Source organism: Capricornis sumatraensis, chromosome 4, assembly GCF_032405125.1.
Source record: "Capricornis sumatraensis isolate serow.1 chromosome 4, serow.2, whole genome shotgun sequence".
NCBI lineage: Eukaryota > Metazoa > Chordata > Mammalia > Artiodactyla > Bovidae > Capricornis > Capricornis sumatraensis.
The window spans coordinates 149572870-149587491 of record NC_091072.1 but is presented as its reverse complement, the minus strand read 5'-3'; the positions used below and the strand labels follow the sequence as shown (position 1 = coordinate 149587491).

At 47.2% G+C, this 14622-nt stretch overlaps 1 protein-coding gene across 1 annotated transcript in view; it reads left to right on the top strand.

Moving 5' to 3' along the window:
- Nucleotides 1-14622, top strand: part of DYRK4 (dual specificity tyrosine phosphorylation regulated kinase 4) — a 50174-nt gene that overhangs the window by 15748 nt on the left and 19804 nt on the right. Inside the window, exons 3-8 of the mRNA XM_068971528.1 lie at nt 6486-6566; nt 7622-7738; nt 9024-9165; nt 10672-10835; nt 12661-12797; nt 13672-13812. Of these exons, the coding sequence (XP_068827629.1) occupies nt 6486-6566; nt 7622-7738; nt 9024-9165; nt 10672-10835; nt 12661-12797; nt 13672-13812 (782 nt within the window). The remainder of the gene's footprint in view (nt 1-6485; nt 6567-7621; nt 7739-9023; nt 9166-10671; nt 10836-12660; nt 12798-13671; nt 13813-14622) is intronic.

Below are 14622 nucleotides of genomic sequence, written 5' to 3'. Positions count from 1 at the left end.
CTGTGTTAGTACCCCTTTTCCTATCCCCCGCTTTTCATCTACAAATAATTGGAAAGGCTTAGATGGATCAGCGAGGGCAAGGGCAGGAGCTTCTAGCAAGGCTCACCTGAGCTCTTGGAAGGCCTCTTTCATTGGCTCAGTCTATTTTTAGTCCTTGTGTTTTTTGGTCCCTTTATATAGGGGCCTGGCCTTTTCTGCAAACCCCAAGATCCATAACCAGCAATATCCCACAGTTTCCAGAAATTTTCTCACTTGTCTAGGGTTAGCCGGCTCAGGGATCTGGAGGATGGTTTTTTTATAGCCTGTGTTAGCCACCTCTGGCCCTGTTTTATCTTATAACCGAGGTATGTAACCTCTTGCTTGGCAATCTGGGCCTTTTTGGCACTGGCCCTGTAACCTAAAGTCCCCAAGGTTTGGAGAAGGTCACCTGTTGCCTCTTGGCACTCTTTCTTTGTAGCTGCTGCCAGCATAAGGTCATCAACATATTGTAATAAAACAACGGTAGGGTGTTCAACCCGATACTCATGGAGGTCTTCATCCAAGGCCTCGTTAAATAACGTGGGCGAGTTTTTGAAACCCTGTGGTAAGCGAGTCCATGTCAGCTGCATAGGGGTCTGACCACCGTCTTCCTGCCATTCGAAGGCAAAGATCTCCTGGCTTGCAGGGGCAGGAGGCAAACTGAAAAAGGCATCTTTTAAATCTAAAACAGTGTACCAAATGTAGTTTGGAGGCAAGTTGCTTAGCAATGTATAGGGATTAGGAACCATAGGATGAATATCATTTACCCGTTTGTTGACTTCTCGTAGATCTTGAACCGGTCTAAAATCAGTTCCCCCAGGCTTTTTCACAGGCAACAGGGGAGTGTTCCATGGGGACCGGCACCTTCTCAAGACCCTAGCGTCTATGAGGCGTTGTATGTGAGGAGTAATTTTTTGCCGAGCCTCTTGACTCATGGAATATTGTTGCACTCTCACTGGTGAGGCACTGGCTTTTAGTTCCACAATAATAGGGGGCCTCTGTTTGGCCAGTCCCATTCCTGCTGTTTTAGCCCAGGCCTGAGGGTATCTCCGAACCCATGGCTGTACTTCTGGACTTATTGTCGCTGGGGCCTTTGGCAAGTACAGTCTGTATTTATTTTCTAATGCCAGAGACAAGACCTGAAGAGGATGCCCGGTTCTATCTAAAACTGACACTTGCCCGTGGTCGAAATGAACTTGGGCATTTACTTTAGACAGTAAATCTCTTCCCAGCAAGGGCGCTGGACACTCAGGTATCACCAGAAAGGAATGGGTCACTTGGTCCCCAAGTTCATGTGCCGTTTTGTAGTCCATCCATATGGCTTAGTCCCGGTTGCTCCCTGTACCCAGTTACTCTTTTTAGACATGGGTCCATCTTTTTGGTTTAAGACTGAGTATTGGGCTCCCGTGTCCACCATGAAGCCAACCGGTTTTCCCTCCACATTTATAGTTACCCAGGACTCGGGGAGGGGCTTCGAGCCCTGACCCCCCTAGTCGCTATCTTCACCCGTGTAGAGGATATGACTGTCTGGAGAGGGAGTCTCATTCTTGGGGTTTTGGGGCCCCTCTTTTAGATTTTTTTGGGGGCATTTATCTTTCCAATGTCCAAACTCTTTACAAAACACACATTGGTTTTTTTCAAGCTTATGCCTTGTCGTGTTTTTTTTTTCAGTTTTTGAGTCCAATTTTTTTTCTTTCTGGAACCTGTTTTTGTTTTTAACCCCAGCAAAAAATATCTGGGCCAGCTCTTTTTTATTTTTACGGTTTTTTTTAGCTGTAAATTTTTTTTTTCTTTTAATGTGGTCCTCTCTCTCTTCTGGGGTCTCTCTATGATTAAAAACTCTCTCGGCTGCCCTCACTAGATCTTGCAAGGATTGTTCACTTAACCTCTCTATCTTTTGTAACTTTTTTTTAAATATCGGGGGCTGCTTGATTTACAAATGCTAACATAACTGCTGCTCGTGACTCATCTGCCTGTGGGTCCATAGGGGTATACTGTCTAAAAGCTTTCATTATCCTTTTTAGGAAGGCTGCTGGGCTCTCATTTGGCTCTTGTCTCACTGAATTTATTTTGGCCAATTTAGTTGGCTTTTTGGCGGCCGCTCTAAGGCCAGCCATGAGAGTCTGATGGTACACTCGGAGACGCTCTCTATCTTCAGCGCGTTCGAAGTCCCAGTTGGGTCGCACCAAGGGGAACCCCTCCTCAATGAGGTTAGGCTGTATTGTGGGCCTCCCATCCACCCCTGGCACATTTTTCTGGGCTTCTGACAGGATCCATTTGCGCTTCTCTGTAGTAAAAAGTACCTGTAACAGTTGCTGACAATCATCTCAAGTGGGATTGTGAGTAAACAGGATAGACTCTAAAAGATCAATAAGACCCTGTGGTTTTTCAGAGAAGGAGGGAGTCTGGGTTTTCCAATTGTACAAATCACTAGTGGAGAAGGGCCAATACTGATATGTCCGTTCTCCACCCTCTCTGGCTGGCCCCGCCCGGACCGGAAACGCATGAACGGTGGAGGAGGGAACCTCCGGGTCTTCCTCTGCTACGCCGGCCATTTTTTTTTTTTTTTTTTTTTGCCTTTTCCCGAGTTCCCTAGGCTGGGCCCCTTTGTTTGGGAGGAGCTGAAGGCTTGGTTTTCTTTTTGGCTTTTCCCTATGAAACCTGTGAAACCTGTGGAAGCAAGGGTAGGGAAGAGGGAAGGGAAGTGAGGGGCTGAAAAACAAAAGGTTTTAGCCAGGCCAGGGGGTTTTCCACCAGGTCCTGTCAGACCAAAATGTATGGAGTTTGGTCTGGCTGGGTGTCCCGAAGTGTAGGGGGCGAGCATCTTCTCTCTGACCGCTCGAATAGTAGGCAGGCTGAAGGTGCCTTTTTGTGGCCAGCTGACATCAAAAGCAGGCCACTCGGCAGAACAAAAAGTTACTAACTTGCTTTTCTTCACCAGCAATGATAGATTTTGTACTCTAGACTTGAAATCAGAGAAGTGGTTAATCATAAGAGATAAAGGAGTAGAAGTTGTTTGTCCCATGATCACAGAAAAGTACACTGGGAGCCAACAGAGCACACAAAGAGCAGCGCAGACACCACGAATAGACAAACAGATAACAAACACAAGGTGGCCACCGACAATGCACTCAGTCTTACCTGCAGGATGTTCACAGAGCCAGCTGCCTCCCCAGCACGAAACCAGGTCCCGGCCTTATGCTGGACTTAATCCAGTAACCAGAGCCAGCCGCCTCCCCAGCACGAAACCAGGCCCCGGCCTTACGCTGACTTGCCTCTGCACTTTACAGCCAGATGCCTCCCCAGTACAATACCGGGCCTCGGACTTAATCTGGGCTTCTGCAACGTTAGCACCAGTGCTCAGAGCTCTTATCTCCTAACGAGGTTACTCCCTTCTACCAGGAGAGTTGTCCTCCCTGGTGGGACGGAGATCCCGGACAAGCCCCCAAATGTTATGCTCTGAGCCTGTATCTCCGAACCGACCGAGAGAGCAAGTCCACCACAGTAATGCAAAAACAAGAAGGGAGTTTATCTCTAGCACGCTAGGGCTCAAGTCTCATCCCACACAAGGGAATCCGACAAGAGCCCCGAACAAAGGAGTATGGCGGCTTATATACAGGCAGTTCTTTGTCTCAGTTACAGGAATAGCTGGCGTTACATGATTGGCCAGGCAGGATGAGCGCATATCCTGTCTCTTTTTGGTAAACATGACTCAGGTCCTAGAGACCATCGTTTGGTCCCTAACACCTGGCTCATCCTCAAACCCAACTTGTCACAACTGTTGATGGCTAATCCCCACAAAGTTATTTGGTGAAAAGTTGGGACTCAGATTTGCAACTGAAGTTTTTGCTCAGACAGCATCATGGTCCATCCAGTAGGCAAGCAAATCCTCCATCTGGTACACGTTAGCCCATTAAATTGGCTTTGTCTGAGGCCATGGTCCATGCTTTATGTAGCCCCTACTTCTTTAGACTATGTCCCTTTTCTAGGAAATCAAGATGGACTGTTCTCAATAGTCCCATCAGGGACTTCCCTGGTGGTCCAGGGGTTGAACTCCAAACTTCCAATGCAGGATGCTTTGGGTTCCATCCTTGGTCAGGGAACCAAGGTCCTGAATGCTGTACAGTGTGGCAAAAAGATAATACTAATAAATTAAATCGGGGACTTCTCTGGTGGTCCAGTGGTTAAGACTGCACTTCCAATGCAGCAGGCAGAGGTTCAGTCTCCGGATGAGGAACTAAGATCCCACATGCTGTGCCAAATTTTTTTTTTTAAAGTAGTCCTCATCATGACAAGTCTCTGGAGGGCTTAGCTGTGCTGGGTAATACTAAGTTGAAGTATCATACCCAGTTTCTATTTCACTGTGGCCCGGATACCAAGTTTTATGGATGTGGGTCTGGCACAGGCTGTGTCTCAGTTTTGGACATCATGAGAAATGCTGGGCTGGAAGAAGCACGAGCTGGAATAAAAATTGCTGGGAGAAATATCAATAACCTCAGGTATGCAGATGACACCACCCTTATGGCAGAAAGTGAAGAGGAACTCAAAAGTTTCTTGACGAAAGTGAAAGCAGAGAGTGAAAAAGTTGGCTTAAAGCTCAGCATTCAGAAAACGAAGATTATGGCATCTGGTCCCATCACTTTATGGGAAATAGATGGGGAAACAGTGGAAACAGTGTCAGACTTTATTTTTTTGGGCTCCAAAATCACTGCAGATGGTGATTGCAGCCATGAAATTAAAAGGCGCTTACTCCTTGGAAGAAAAGTTATGACCAACCTAGATAGTATATTCAAAAGCAGAGATATTACTTTGTCAACAAAGGTCCGTCTAGTCAAGGCTATGGTTTTTCCAGTGGTCACGTATGGATGTGAGAGTTGGACTGTGAAGAAAGCTGAGTGCTGAAGAATTGATGCTTTTGACCTGTGGTATTGGAGAAGACTCTTGAGAGCCCCTTGGACTGCAAGGAGATCCAGCCAGTCCATCCTAAAGGAGATCAGTCTTCGGTGTTCATTGGAGGGACTGAGATGCTGAAGCTGAAACTCTAATACTTTGGCCACCTCATGAGAAGAGTTGACTCATTGGAAAAGACCCTGATGCTGGGAGGGATTGGAGGCAGGAGGAGAAGGGGATGACCGAGGATGAGATGGCTGGATGGCATCACAGACTCGATGGACATGAGTTTGGGTGAACTCTGGGAGTTGGTGATGGACAGGGAGGCCTGGCGTGCTGTGTTTCATGGAGTTGCAAAGAGTCAGACACGACTGAGTGACTGAACTGAAATGAACTGAACTGAATAAAGAGCTGGAAACAGAAGCCATGGGCTCAAAGAGCAGGACCCAGATTCAAGCTGTAATGTGTCTTTGCTAAACTTGAGTCGTTTTGGTGCTGCTGTCATGCTTTTTGCCATATCTACGTCCTCACACTCCCTTTTTCACTTAGATTTTAGTTCTGTCCTATATAATAACAACCACCAAATTACAGGTTTAATGTGCTATAGTTTTTTAAATGAATATTAAAGTAAATGCATAACCTTTAGGTAACTGAGATCTGTTATGCTGGGCTTCCCTGGTGGCTCAGTGGTAAAAGGATCTGCCTGCCAATGCAGAAGACATGGGTTGAAGCCCTGAGCCAGGAAGATTCCCTGAAGAAGGAAATGGCAATCCACTCCAGTATTCTTGCCTGGGAAATCCCATAGACAGTGGAGCCTAGGGGGCTACAGTTCATGGGGTCACAGGGTCAGACACCACTTAATAACTAAAAAAACAAAAATGTGTTATGTCACACCCCTGCACTGTGAGCTTACTGCCCTTTAGTGGGTCACAGCTCTGCTATTTGGTCTTTCCCAGCCCACCTCTTTCTAGAGGTGAAGTACACTCTGATCAGGTCATTGGTGTCCAGACTCCTATATTCTGGTAGATTCTGCTAAGGTGAAGAGAAATGGCAACCTACTGCAGTATTCTTGCCTGGGGAATCCCATGGATGGAGGAGCTTGGTGGGCTACCGTCCATGGGTCGCAAAGAGTCGGACACGACTGAGCGACTTCACTTTCACTTTCACTCTGCTAAGGTACCTGCAGAGCCACTCTGAGGGGAAAAGAGGTTCTGGGCAAGATCATAGACAATTTTCTTCTCTTTAGAAAGAGCAGCTCTGCTTTTATGTCCTCCCATGTCCAAGGCACCTGGTTAAGATTTTATTTGAAGCAAGCATTCTGTGAAATTTTTTAAAGTGTGAAAACTCTTGGGCAAGTCAATTCAGGATAAGCACTGGTGGAAAGATCGTTTGTTTGGGTATTTGTTCATTCACTCATTCATTCTGTTCTTTGAGCCTGTCTCAGCTCTTCCTAGCTTGGGGGTCAGGAGAGCTGGCTTTGTCTGTATTCCATTTATTGTAATGAAGCAAAATAAGCATTGGGCACTGATGATGACACCAAGTCACATGTTATTCCAATTCTCTCTCACTGGGTCCAGGTTGAGAGTAAGCCTTTGCTTCAAATCCAGAAACCACCTTTCAAGGTCAAGAACTTCAGGGTGACCCAATTCTTGAATCAGGTAGGAAGTGATGCTTCAGGTCTTTTCCCTAGCAGAGGATGAGGAGAGGTGGGTGGCGGGGTATGGCCTTTAACAGGCATTTTTGGACCACTCAGCATAGCATGGTGAACACACTCTACCCGCATCACCACACCCAATCTCTGCCCAATTTTAAATGTTGCTTCACTGACAGACTGTGTGCATGCATGCTCAGTCATCTCAGTTGTGTCTGACTCTCTGCACCCCCATGGACTGTAGCCCACCAGGTCTTCTGTCCATGGGATTCTTCAGGCAGGAAGACTGGAGTGGGTTGCCATGGCCTCCTCCAGGGGATCTTCCCAACCTAGGGATTGAACCTGCGTCTCTTGTGTCTCCTCTGTTGGCAGGCAGTTTCTTTACCACTAGCGCCACCTGGGAAGCTCCAACATCAGACTACCTCTCTCCTAATCAATCAGTCAATGCGGGGGAGAGCAGGGATCCAGATGGACAGGTCAAGTCAGTAGTGTAGAGGAGCTGGAGGACTTCCTTGGTGGTCCAGTGGCTAAGACTCTGAGCTTTCAATACAGGAGACCCAGGTTTGATCCCTGGTCAGGGAACTAAGATCCCACATGCTGCCTGGCATGGCCATAAGAAGTATGTATATTTGTTAGAGGAGTTGGGCACTTGTACTGCCCCGAGGAAGGTTTGCATTGTACAGCAGGAAGAACTTCCCCTGGTCAGGGTGGTGAGATCTTGACATGATAATAATAATGGCTAATGTGTCTGGAATATTCTACATAGATTGTTTGGTTTATCTCACAGAAGCCTTGTGAAGTAAGTCCCAGTTTTATCCCCATGGCAGTGCTGAGATAGTTGAGGCTTACAGAAGGGGTCAGTGTGACTGCCCAGGGTCTGCAGCTAGAAGGTGTAGGAGCAGGGCTTTGAACCCAGAGCCCATCTGCAGGACCACTCCACTTTTCTCTCCAAGAACTTCAAAGGCAGATTTTGCCTTGGATTTGGCTCGTTCTTGCTCTGGGGAGGGTGCTTGGAACACTGGGTCCCCCAAGGTTTCTGTAACTTACCAGCTTCTCCTATAGAACACTAACACCAGCTTCACGTCACTGCCTTTCGTGGACACCAAGGGGAAGAAGACCATGGTGAACCTCCCACACATCGGCAGTAAACTCCCACTAAGGCAGCCCTTGCTGTATCAGGTGAGTTGGGAGCAGTGGGTGTGGCCTGGGGCAGGCAGGTGAAAAGACCTTTCTGCTTTCAGTCCGAGTTCAGAGAGGTCTAGGATGGAGGGGAAAGACCATCTTGAGCTGAAGAGTCGGATTCCGGTCCTGTTCACCTTCTTTACAAGGAATGTGTCCGACCCTTTGTGGCCCTATGGACTGTACTCTGCCAGGCTCCTCTGTCCATGGGATTCTTCAGGCAGGAATACTTGAGCGGGTTGCCTGGCCTCCTCCGGGGGATCTTCCTGACCCAGGGATCTGACCCCCATCTCCTGAGTCTCCTGCATTGCAGGCAGATTCTTTACCACTCTGCCACCTGGGAAACTCCCGTACTACACTTGATCTTAGCCAAAAGGCTGAGAGGTGATGAATGTAATGTTTATAATGAATGTAAACTTGAGCAGTAAGTCGTTGACTTTCTGTATTAAACAGACTCATGGCAGGACTGTCATGAGGATTCACTGAAAAGTTAAGTGTCGAGTGTATTAATGGCAGAAGCATGTATAAACAGTACAAAATGTTGGTTTTGCTTCCGTGTCCCCTAATTGTTTTGTGTAAGGACCAAATGAGATCACGTGAGGAAGTGCCGAGTTAAAGAGCTGTTATACGCACCGATGTTCAAGTGTTTGTGCCCTTGGGCAGGTCACTGTATCTAGTTAGGAACTGGCCTTCTCCAGGTCAGTAGAAAAGAACCATTCCCATCCTTCCTGCAGGAAGATGTCCCTGGGGTTGTCCGCTGCAAACTGTAATGTACAGGAGTTTCACGGGGAATATGGAGAGTCAGATGGGTCCTTCCTTGGAGAGAAAGATGGTGAAAACCTACTGTCACTTCTTTTTAATTAATTTTTTGGTTGTGCTGGGTTTTCAGTGCTGTGCAAGGGCTTTTTTCAGTTGTGGCAAGCTGGGGCTGCTCTTCCTTGTGGGGCTCCGTCTTCTCGTTGCAGTGGCTTCTTCTGTCGCGAGGCACAGGCTCTGAGTGCACTGGCGTCAGCAGCCGTGGCTCCAGGGCTATAGAGCACAGGCTCTGCGGCATGTGGGACCTTCCCAGATTAGGGATCGAACCCTCATCCCCTGCGTTGGCAGGCAGATTCTTAACCGCTGGACCACCGGGCAAGTCCCCCTACTGTCTTGCAATCACCATTTTTCTCCCTGGAGAGAAAAAACAGAGTCTGGCTAGCTAGGGCTATTCTTGGTCAGGACCATAGTTTAGGACACCCAGAATGGCCCAGAGAGTCCTTGATTGCGAGTGTCTTTCCCTGAACAGGAGAGTCCAGCTCACCGTCAGCAGTCTTCTGAGCTCAAGCCTTCTGAGACGGTCTTCCCTTTGAACGTGAAAACCCAAGACACCAAAGCAGAGGAGAAGCCGCCGAAGAAGCACAAACACAAGGTGCCTCTGACAGCGGCAGGTGTGGCTCTGGGGCAGCGGCAGGCTGGGGCGGGGTGGTCACGACATCCAGCCGGGCCTTGTCACTTACTGTGCTGGTACTGGGTTGGCCAGAGAATTAGGTCGGGTTTTCCTCTATGAGGTTATGGAAAAACACCAACTTTTTTGCCAACTGAATACATCAGGGCAGTCTGAGCGAGGGTTGGAAAAGAATTTCCAGACACAGAGCATTTCAGAAGGGGGTGAGTTTATTAAGAACAAAGAGCAGAGATAACTTGGGCGCTTCATGTATAGGCCCGGTCTCACACACATCTTCATTTCCTCGTGAAGTTCCTTCTCTGACTCTTCAGCAGTTTGTCAAAGAACGTGATGTCCCCCCACCTCATTCCTCATCCTGGTTCACCTGCTCTTAACACTGTTTCTCTCTCTTTTTTAATATGACACAATTTAATGCCACCAAATTGCTTTGTTTTAATATGAAATACTCATATATTTTTCTTCCAAACATTCTGTAATTACACATTTGATTTCACATTGATCCAAGATTTAGGGGAGAGAGTTTGTTTCCAAGCGGCTGTATTTTTGTATTGCTTTGCATCATTGTAGCTGATGCTTCAGCTCTGTTGGTTTTACCTAATATCTGCTTTGGGATCAGTTGGCATATGGAATCTGAATTCTGTGACCAGGGATTGAACCCCATCCCCCCTGCAGTGGAAGCATGACAGGGAAGCCCCTCACAGTCTCTCTTAAAGTTTGAATCCCACCCCGTCTGCCCCAGACCAGACACCGGCCCCCGATGCAGTGTGGCCAGTATAGCAGATTAGATACAACACACATCCCTTCCCAGACTGAGACCTCCTGGCTCTCTGCAGATTTGAGCAGGAAGACCTCCTGGACTTGAAAGTCGAATTTATGCCACCTGCCTGCTCCCTAGAAGGCATCGTTGTTTGCGAACTCTCTCAGGATAGACTTGGTGTGGCCCAATGCCAGATGAACTTGGGTGATTTCTGCCTTAACTATACACTTCTGTTGACACAATGCTGACTCCTGGAATCTTCTACCCACGCTGCTGCACCCATAGCTCTTTGGGGACTAAATCTTCCCTCGGCTTCCTTATTTGTTTAAGTGTTTATTGAATGTGTTACAATATTGCTTCTGTTTTATGTTCTGGGTTTTTTTGGCTGTGAGGCATGTGGAATCTTAGCTGCCTGATCAGGGATAGAACCTGCACCCCAGCAGTGGAAGGTGAAGTCTTAACTGCTGGACCACCAGGGAAATCCCCCTCCCTACCCTTCTGGTGTATTTTCTTCCTGGTTGGTTGAAATCAGTACTACACTTTGACACATCCATCCTTGTTCCACTTGGATCCTGTGAGATCCAGGATGTATGGTCCTTAGTGAGGTTCTTAGCCACCTTGTTGAGGAAAGAGCCATCTGGCTCATGAATAGGAAAGGATGCTCTAGTCTAAACCTGGGCACATCGTCACATCACCGCATCTTAACTAACATCTGCAGTATTTTTCACACAGAGGCCCTAACGTTTTTTAAGAAGCAGCTGTCTTCTTATGAGCAAAGCGAGATCCTGGGCTACACAGAACTGTGGTTCTTGGGTCTGGAAGCCGAGAAGCTCCACATGGCTCCGGAAAAATTCAGCAAGACAAGTTTTGATGATGAACACGGCTCCTACATGAAGGTGATGGGGCAGGGGTTTGTGGAAACTGGCTTTGGGGTTTGGGGCTTAGGGACAAGAGATAGTCTGGAAAGGAAAAGAGAGTGGGGTATATTACAGCATTTGGTGCCAATGTATCTGAAATTCTGGGTGTCCTGAAGGATTCTGTTTGGTGCTAAAATCAAAGAAATACCAGGTATAAAAACGGGGAGAAACATGCAGTTAGTACACAAAACACTCTGTTCACAGAATATTGATTTTCAAGAGTATTAGAGGTGACAGGTTTGCATCCTGGATGAATTCTCCCTTTCCCAGGTTCCTCTCCAGTGCCGCCTGGACCCATTGGGAAGGCCAGACCATGGACTAAAATGCAATCTTTCTAAGATTCCCTTTTTTTGTTTGTTTCCTCCATACAAGCCCATGCACCTTTTTCTGTTTTATAATGGAGGTCATTTCCTGCAAACAGACAAAAAACATTTTCCCACTGTCCCCTCGTGCACAGTGCTCCCTTCAGTTTCCTAAAGGTGCCGGAAACTTTTCCCTGTCTCTGTGCCCAGGGTTGCTGCCTCTTCCCCAGTCTGCAGGGGGCGTGTGGAGGCTACAAGATGTTCCTCTCTACCTTGAGGATGTCCAGATGGGTAATGCTTAGTCCGCTAGCCCTGCAGACTGCTGGGAAATTCCTCCTCCAGACACTTCCTCTTAGATTAGGAGACACAATTGATCTTTGATGATTTTATAAAAGAAGTGGATTTTCTTAATCGCATTCAGGGCTGTGTTTCCCAAGCTTTCTGGTGTGCACAGATCACCTGGGAGTCTCATTACCAATGAAAATTCCTAGCCAGCAGGTCTGGGGTGGAGCCTGAGACTTTACCTTTCTAAAAACCTTCCGGGGGATGCCCACGTGGCTGGTCCTTGGACCAGACCTTGAGAAGCAAGGATTTAGTTTCTGGCACACATCTGTCTAGAACAGGGGTCCCCAACCTCCAGGATCTAATTAATGCCTGATGATCTGAGGTGGAGCTGATGTAATAATAGAAGTAAAGTGCACAACAAATGTAACACACTTGAATCATCCCCAAACCATCTCCCCTCGCCTCGGTCTGTGGAAAACTATCTTCCATGAGACCGATCCCTGGTGCCAGAAAGGTTGGGGACTACTGGTCTAGAGCTCTGGTTCTCAGCATTTTTAGGTCAAGGATCTCTTTTGAAATCTGATAAAAGTTATAAAATCATTATCCCAGAGGAGACTGCACATACACAAAATTTCAAGGGCAGGGATTATTCATGGGCCATTGGTTAAGAATCTCTGCTCTAAACCTTACCTTCAGTTCAGCCAGAGGCTGTCAACTTCTCCTTCCTCTCATCTCCCTCCCACCAGGTTCTAGAGTCTCTGAGAAGTTCCCCAGGGATGTTAATTCACTGCAACCTAGTTCCTCCATCTCAACTCTTAGAGCACCACGGGGCAGAGGAAGGATGTTTGCTTTCTGTATGCTCAGAATCTCCATCCTCTTTGTGTTTCAGCAAATGCACAGTATGCAGTGCACAGAGCTACATCCCCAACACAGCTGTACTTCCACATTTATTTTGTCAGCAAGTGTTCATGGAACACCTATTTACTGAGAGCCTATTGTATGCTTGGGCACCTGCTGGACTCCTGAAATACAGAGGGAGCTATCAGAAATGAATAGGACCTGGCCCTTGGCCTCAAGTCAACACAATCAGTGTGAATGATGACATGCAAGTGAATAGTTATAACACCGCCACACTGATGATATGTACACAAAATGCACAAACGCCTACTGACCTGGAAACCATGGTTTCCTCCCTCACCCCTACCTGATTTCTGCAGGTCCTACACGACCACATCGCCTACCGCTATGAGGTTCTGGAGATAATTGGAAAAGGGTCCTTTGGACAGGTGGCCAAGTGCTTGGATCATAAAAACAATGAATTGGTGGCCTTGAAAATCATCAGGAACAAAACGAGGTGTGGCTTTGGTGGAAGGCAGCAGCTGTGGAGGAAGGGCTGCGTGATTTTGGCCCCTTCTCTTTTTAAATTTTATTTTTAATTAACTGTTGTGTATGTTTCTGCGATACAGCAATGTGAATCGCCCATAAGTATACATATGTCCCCTCCCTCTGGCTTGGTGGAAGGCAGCAGCTGTGGAGGAAGGGCTGCGTGATTTTGGCCCCTTCTCTTTTTAAATTGTATTTTTAATTAACTGTTGTGTACGTTTCTGCGATACAGCAATGTGAATTGCCCATAAATATACATATATCCCCTCCCTCTTGAACCTGCCTCCCACTCCCCAGCCCATCCCACCCCTCCAGGTTGTCACAGAGCGCCAAGTTGAGCTCCTTCTGTTATATAGCAACTTCCCACTAGCTATCTGTTTTACATACGGTATGTATGTTTCAATGCTACTCTCTCAATTCACCCCACCCTCTCCTTCTCCCGCTGTATCCACAAGTCTGTACTCTATGTCTGCGTCACTATCGCTACCCTGCAAATAGGTTCCTCAGTATAATTTTTCTAGATTGCCTATATACGTGTTAATATACGATACTTGTTTTTCTCTTTCTGGCTTTCTTCACTCTGTGTGACATCAGCTGCTCCTTGACGCCAGCCCTTCCTGTCTCTGCTTTTTTTCTCTGCTTTTCCTTTTCTTTCCCTCTTTCCCTCTCTATCTGTTGGATTCCATGATGGCGCAGAGAGGAGGCAAGAGTCTAGAGGGTTTAGCACCTCCTGTCCTGTGCACGTGATGGGGAGGACTGAGAAAGGGGTCACCTGCTGTAGCTGATGCGACAGCGTGTCTCCTCTCCCCACCCCCACCCTCCCCACCACTCCCCAACATCTCCAGATTTCACCACCAGGCCCTGGTGGAGCTGAAGATCCTGGAAGCTCTCAGACGGAAGGACAAAGACAACACCTACAATGTGGTGCACATGAAGGACTTTTTCTACTTCCGCAATCACCTCTGCATCACCTTTGAACTCCTGGGGTCAGCTGCTTCCTCTCTTTAGTTCACTTTGTGTTGATAAGTTGCGTAAGTGACCAAAGGGAGCCTTGGAGGTCAGAGCTCTAGACTTGTCTGTATGTGACTATCTATGGGGTGGAGGGGCTTCCCCTGTGGCTTAGGGGTAAAGAATCATTCTGCAGTGCAGAAGATGCAGGAGATGCAAGTTCGAGCCCTGGGTGGGGAAAATCCCCTGCAGAAGGGCATGGCAACCCACTCCAGTATCCTTGCCTGGAGAATCCCATGGACAGAGGAGCCTGGCAGGCTACTTACAGTCCATGGGGTCGCACAGAGTCAGACACGACTCAGCGACTAAGCACCCATGAACTGGCCACCCGCACACAAGCCTTTCTGGTTAAACAGCTTTATGTTAGCTTTCAACATTTACAGGTCAGCGTATTTCACTTAATATAGCAGGACTCTATAGGATTCAGTATATATTCTCTCTCTGTATAATATTCTATATATATTCTATATATAGAGAGAGAGCTATAAGATTCCTGTATGTATATCTATATATGTGAAAGTGGAGAGTGAAAAAGTTGGCTTAAAGCTAAACATTCAGAAAACGAAGATCATGGCATCTGGTCCCATCACTTCATGGGAAATAGATGGGGAAACAGTGGAAACAGTGTCAGACTTTATTTTTTTGGGCTCCAAAATCACTGCAGATGGTGACTGCAGCCATGAAATTAAAAGATGCTTACTCTTTGGAAGAAAAGTTATGACCAACCTAGATAGCATATTGAAAAGCAGAGACATTACATTGCCAACAAAGGTCCGTCTAGTCAAGGC